This window comes from Podarcis erhardii (genome assembly GCF_964252035.2).
Source record: "Podarcis erhardii genome assembly, chromosome: 1".
NCBI lineage: Eukaryota > Metazoa > Chordata > Lepidosauria > Squamata > Lacertidae > Podarcis > Podarcis erhardii.
In genome coordinates this window covers 82376008-82382304 of record NC_138497.1, presented here as the reverse complement: position 1 = coordinate 82382304, position 6297 = coordinate 82376008, and the positions used below count along the sequence as shown (strand labels likewise).

General features: G+C 43.4%; 1 protein-coding gene across 1 annotated transcript; it reads right to left on the bottom strand.

Annotated features, from left to right (window-relative positions):
- Positions 1–1243: 1243 nt before the first annotated feature.
- On the bottom strand, positions 1244–5268 carry VPS37C (VPS37C subunit of ESCRT-I). The gene is made up of 4 exons (XM_081837602.1): positions 5138–5268; positions 4869–5040; positions 4203–4285; positions 1244–3563 (listed from the first exon to the last, which is right to left on the bottom strand). The coding sequence occupies exons 1-4, from the start codon at positions 5231–5233 to the stop codon at positions 2814–2816; spliced, it is 1101 nt and encodes a 366-aa protein (XP_081693728.1). The 5' UTR covers positions 5234–5268; the 3' UTR covers positions 1244–2813.
- Positions 5269–6297: the final 1029 nt, after the last annotated feature.

Genomic DNA, 6297 nt, shown 5'->3' with positions numbered 1-6297 from the left:
ATACATTTCAAAGGCATTTTAGACATTTAAATGATGCAGAAGCCATTTCAAAGTTTTCAGTTGCAAAGTGAGATAGCAGTTTGACAGCTGCCAGTGAGATTCTTTGTGAAGTGCACAGTTACCCCTTACGATGATCCTCACAGTAAAAACCTATAAAAAATTGTGGAACTTCAGTATAATTTAGGAAGTTGCCATGCTCTGTGCCTAAATAATAATATTCCCCCTTCCTGATCCAAAGAACTTTTTTTATAAAGGTACTTCTGAAATTTAAAAAATGATGTTAGTATCTTAAAAGAGTACCATACATGTAATTACACACATGCTGTAGTGGTTTGTGTGTTGAATTAGTAGAGAGATCTTTGTTCATATCTTCACTCAGCCATGAAGCTCATTGTGTTACCTCCAGCTGACCTACCTGACAGGGTTGTTGTAAGGAAAAAGGCAGAGAACCATACAATTCTAAGTTCTAAGGTAGAAAGTTGAGACTAGAAATGCAGTTAAAAACAAAAATGTGGTTTCCCTTTGGAATGAAATTGACTAGACAAAAAAAACCTGTTCTGTCCTAGATAATTTAACCACTCCATTGATTTGTATGGGATTACAAAAAAAAGTTTTATTTAGAAAGCTGAAAAATTGAACAAATAGGCTTACTCTGGCTTTTAGACTCTATAAGAACCACCCTAGAGCTCTGGTCGTTTCTACTTTCTATAGTCAGTTTTCAGAGTACTGTCCATATTTATCTACAAACAGAATTTTTCACATGCAGTCCTCCAGGACCTAATTTTAGTGCACATAGGACAGCTATTTTCAGAATGTATTCTCTGCAAGTGCTGCCAAGATCTCCTCCTGCATAAAATGTATTAATATGTGATGCAAAACTATGTGCATGCAGCCAAAGGTAAGGCCCATCACACTTGTCTTGTATGTGTCGACATGCACTAATCCATGCGAAAGTGTGTATAAGAGTATGGGGTGGCTATTCTCACTTTTGTCATGTGGCCCATGCAGCCCTTAGAGCAAAGAAGGTATATCACCTCTGATCTAGTGTTAGGTTAGAGTCTAACCAAGTATAGATGATAAACCTAATAGATCAAAGTTGGGGAACTGAGAGTTAAAAGTTCAGTGCCTTCCATATGAGAGGTTAATTACAGTATACAGAAACAGAACAACACTAAATGCATCAATAAGGAAAGGGCAAATGGATGGTAGAAATTGCAGTTGACAAGATAGAGGAAACATGGTGTTGAAGGATGTTGAGACGGGCAAAGTTTATTAGTCCATGGGGAAGAAAGATGCACAAATGGATCTCTTAAGTAGGGCAGACACAATGAACAGTCAGATACGACAAGGAAACATATGACTCTTTGAGATGAAAGGTGAAAGGCCTTATTGACACAAACTAGAAGTCAAAGGGAAGATGTTTAGCAAGCAAAAAAGAAGCATCAATATCATATATCAATCACCACAACTCCATTTCCAAAAGTCATAATCATAAGCTTCTGTGCAATTCATCCAAGTTTTATTACCATAATTAATCACAGATATGGAATTGCTTCCATCAAATTCCAGGCGCGTTCTACCGGGTCAAATCTATTAGTAGTCTATTTTTAAAAAATAAATTACGGGCAAGCAAAAGGATAAAGTGCTTAGCAAAGCTATTTTGATCAACATTAGATTCCCTCGGTTTCCTCAATTGGTAGCCAGTGTTTCTTCTTGTCAGCTGAAGTGGGACAACAAACAAAGAGGGAGAGGCTTTCATTATCAAAGTCCTCTCTTACCCCAAGAGGTTACTGAAGAAAAAGGGCAGCCACAAAGGCCTACATGCTTCAGTGAAGCAAACTACAATTAACAATGGAAAGAGGAACAATAGCATTTTGTCCATTATTCCCATGTATAAAAACACAGAGCAATTTGACTTTCTATAAAAGTTAAACTTGCTGTCTTATTGTTCAACGAACCGTTCCAAGATCCTCTAGCTCACACCTTCCACATACTAATTATTAGTACAACTAATACATCCACTGTTTACCCTCAGAAGGGAGGATAAAGACAAATAAGCCATGATGAAAACACACTGGAGGAAAGGAGCATGCAAATTAGCTAACCTCTATGGGAACGGCCACCACAGACCGAGTGATGGACACTTGACTGCAGCTGAGGCTAGGTGAGGGAGCTTTTCATTCTCCATTTGCATTAGCTGGACTGTGCTTTCTATCTACTGTCTAGTAAATAGTAAAATTTTCTTGGTGCCAGGAGAAATCATACATTCATTCATTCCTCTTCTGGAAAACATGCTCTTCTCATCAGAAATGCTGACCTGATTTCTCCATCATGAGTTTTGTGGAAATTATAAAGTGAGCAGAATTCATTTTATTTATGTATTATAGATACTCTAATGTAGTAAAGTAGAAAACAACACACACAGCCATGAGCACACCAACACACGCACAGGACCAGATCCAAGCTGCAGCCAGTAAGCGGCTTGCTTGGAACAATGCCAGTATACGTCAGCTAAGTGTCTGGGCCTAGATTTGTATTTTATACTATGGCTTGGACGGACTGCTTAGTCAGTACAGCTGGCCACTGAAGGCTGCCAACAGTCATTGCCTGCTGAAACTCAGGAAATGGAACCATCCCACACAGCCGTTCCTTTCCAACTCTTACAGCATCAAACCACACATGCCATCAATATAATGCTTACGGAAGTATGTCTCTCAAGAGGATGCACCCAAGTTTTCATCTTGGGCTTCAGTAGCTAGCAAAAATCAATTCATCAGGCTGCTATGAGAAAGAATACTGTCTAGGAACGGGGACTAGTATCCTGGCCAAGAAGGGCCCTGAGGGGGCAGGGGCGGTGGTGGTGGATACCCAAACGGTGGGCTTGGACCCGTGGGATATGGAGGCTGGGAAGGGATGGGGTAGCTAGGCACTGGAGGCTGGGTAGGATAAGGGCACTGGGGCCTTCCCGCTGGTGGAAAAAATGGAGACTGTGGGTATCCTGGTCCTGTAGATGGAGCCCTAACGGGGGGCTGAGGGTATCCTGGTCCAGAAGGGGGTGCTCTGGAGGGAGACCAAGAGTACCCAGAGGATGCAGATGGGTCTCCTACCTGAGGCTGGGGTAATGAACTGCTAGAAGAGACAGGTGGGTACCCAGGACCCGAAGGTGATCTATTCGGAAATGGGGGTTGGCTACTTGGCTGAGAGGAGGTGACATGTCCCACCATAGCAGGTGCTCCTGGAAAAGAAGCTGGCTGGAGAGCTCCGTGAGCTGAAGGGCCGGTGGGCATGCAAGGGGATAGACTGTAAGGTAAAGGATAGGGTAGTCCCCCAGCCAGGCTATTCTGTGGCTGCTGGTTTGCAGGCCCAGAAGGCATCGTGGAAGGATGCTGGTGGTTGAACGCAGAGCTTCTGGCTGGCTCTTGGGAAGACTGAGACTTCCTCAACACTTCCTGAAGCTTCTCCACTTTCACCCGCCGTAGATGGGACAACTTCCTCATGGAGGAAAACTGCTCCAGGAATGTCTCCAGAGGCACTTCGCCCTCCAGGAACTTTTCAGCCATCATCTGCAATGTAAAAAGACAATTAAACCAGGGCTTTCATTTGCAGTAAGGAACAAGGTTCTCTTCTGCGTTCTTCATCACAGCATGCACATTCCATCTCCCAATAACTATTCACAGTGAAAAAGACTGGGCAGGGGGAGGGGGTGGCGAGAGAAACTGGATACTCTCAGGCAACTTGTCCATTGCTCTAGAACAATGGTGACCAGGTTCCCACAAGTCCACATATGAAATAGTGCCCCTCAAGTGCATTTGCAGCCCTCAGTTCCTTGGCACAGTTTTGCATCTAGTCTACCATCCTGGGAAGCAGGAAGGTAAAATACAGAGAGAGCGCCAAACACAAGGGCAGGCCGGACACTAAGCCACAGTCAGGTTCCTTGGCTATTTTGCCACCGCACTGGAGTGCCATAAGCTCTTGAGGCTTGCGTGGTTTATGGGGCCCATGCTGCTGACTGGCCACCCACTCTTGCAAATAAAACAAGCTCAGTAAAACAAAACACATGAACTACATTATGAGACGATTCTCATGCTGACTTGAATTCAGGATGTGAGAAAAGAGAGGTGAGCTCAGAATAGATCACCAGTATTAACAAAGAGTATCAGACATGAGGCTTGTTTCCTCTTGAGTTTAAATCATAGGCTAACCTCAGATTCTTCTTCAATTTTCTGCCCTTCTACCTCCAGAAGATTTAACAGGGTGCCAGGCTGCATCGCTGCTGAGAATTTTTCTGGTGGGATGGGGAAAGAATAAAGAAGGGTGATTAAAAATGCCATGCAAAACAAGCACGTCTCCTTCCCTCCATCTCAGTGACAATGTCGGTTCCTGACTCTGCACATGCAGATATATGTGAAGAGTGCCACCTCTGAAGGCACGGCTCCCATTGCTTTCAGAGCTGCCACCACACAACTATCCAGCCACAACTGAGAGAGGAAGGTTGGGGAGAGCAAGAAGAACAGAGGTCTCTGTTGCCTATATACAAGCACATAGCTTTCTATGGTTACCCACGCACAAATAGCATTGAAACTATGGTGCACACCATCAGTCTGTTCAGGCTGCTAGAAGGCTCAGAAAAGAGGGAACCAAAATATTTTCTCATAAATGACCCTCCCTCCTTGATGACCATCCTCGTTTTCAATGGGAGAGGTGTCAAGAAACAGGAGCCATTTCCAGATCAGGAGTGGCTAACCCGAGGGTTCGCCTGCATACATCCCAACACAGAAGAGGAATCACAAGAAGTAAATCTGGTTATGGGGGCGGGGAGGAGAGCCTATTGATGCCCCATCCTGGGCTGAGGATATCTGAAACGTTACCCAGTTTTGCCTTTTGCTCCTGGCATTGCTCGACCAGCTTCTGCAGTTCTTGATATTTGTCTGAGAGGTTTGCACGTCCTGTTTCGAGGGGTTCTTGAAACTTCAGGTTCCGCTCTGCCAGACTGCGATTTGTGGCCAAAGCCATCTCCCTTTCCAACTGGACATCCTGAACCTGATAAAGACAGGCCATTGTTAGGGAAAGGTGGCTCCCCTTAAGTCCTGCCCCCATTCCAGTCCAATCCTTCTGATGCATTCTAATATATTCTAACCTCATTAGACTCCAGTGCCAAGCGTTCAATCTCCTCTGAATTGTCCTGCAGCTCCTTCAGCTCATCCACAGTCTTGTCTCTGAATGCCATCATCATTTAGGAGGCTCATTAAATACCTCTGCGTCAAAAGAGAAAGCACAAGTTATTAGGAGGTTTTATATCCCATGCTAGGCATTCCAATCCTTTCATGTGTTGGTAATAAAGGTCTTTACCACCCTGTTTATATGACTGCAGGGTGACTCTATCATTTTCATTGTTAGTTTATAGAAGCTCTGTTTCCACATAAGGGAAAGCCAATGCACAGTGGCACACCATGATCATACTCATTCCTCCCTCCTTCATTTTGGCAAGTTGGATTTAAGAGTAAACCTGCCACATGTGAATGTTAGCCCAATAACGCATGGTATTTTTCTTCCAGATTTAGTAGGGAAGGGAAGTCCCAATGCATGTTGCACTTTCTGCATGCACGTGCCAGTTAAGACATTGGCATTTTGTACATAGTGTGTTCCTTTGCACAATAACCCTGTGTTTAAACTCTGTAATCCATCCTTGTCCTGCTAATCCCCACCCCACTGTTTGAAGTAGCAGGGTCTGCGTGGAAATCTGCAATGTCCCTGCATCACTTTAGGTGTCAGATACACTCAGGCAACCCAACAACTGAAAAGTTCTATGTGTGAAAGCATGCAAAATTAGGAAACAGCAAGCATAAGAATGCTGCCTTACCCAGTATCAAGAAAAACAGAGTGTATGTTTGTGTGTGTGTGTGTGTGTGTACACATGAACTATTTGTATATACAATATTATATCATTTGTATCTGAGAAACTCACAACAGTCCTGTAGCTCACTCTCCCTTTGTTTGAATATCTAGTCTAAAAACGGCTCACCTTTGTTTTGGAACAATGAGGCATTAGGCAAGGTCTCTCTCCATACTTCCTGCTCATTTAGCAACAGTCAGTGCACAACTGTTGGCACAAGGCCTGGTTCAGATACTGCTCTTGTCTGCTTAAAAGTATTTATTTGATTCTGTTTATGAATCACTTCCCATAAAATATCTCAAAGTGATTTCACAGTAAAAAAACATCAATAACAAAACTAAGATTCTATCTCAAGACAACTTGCATACCTAAAAACAATTTCACATCCAGCACAGATACAGAGT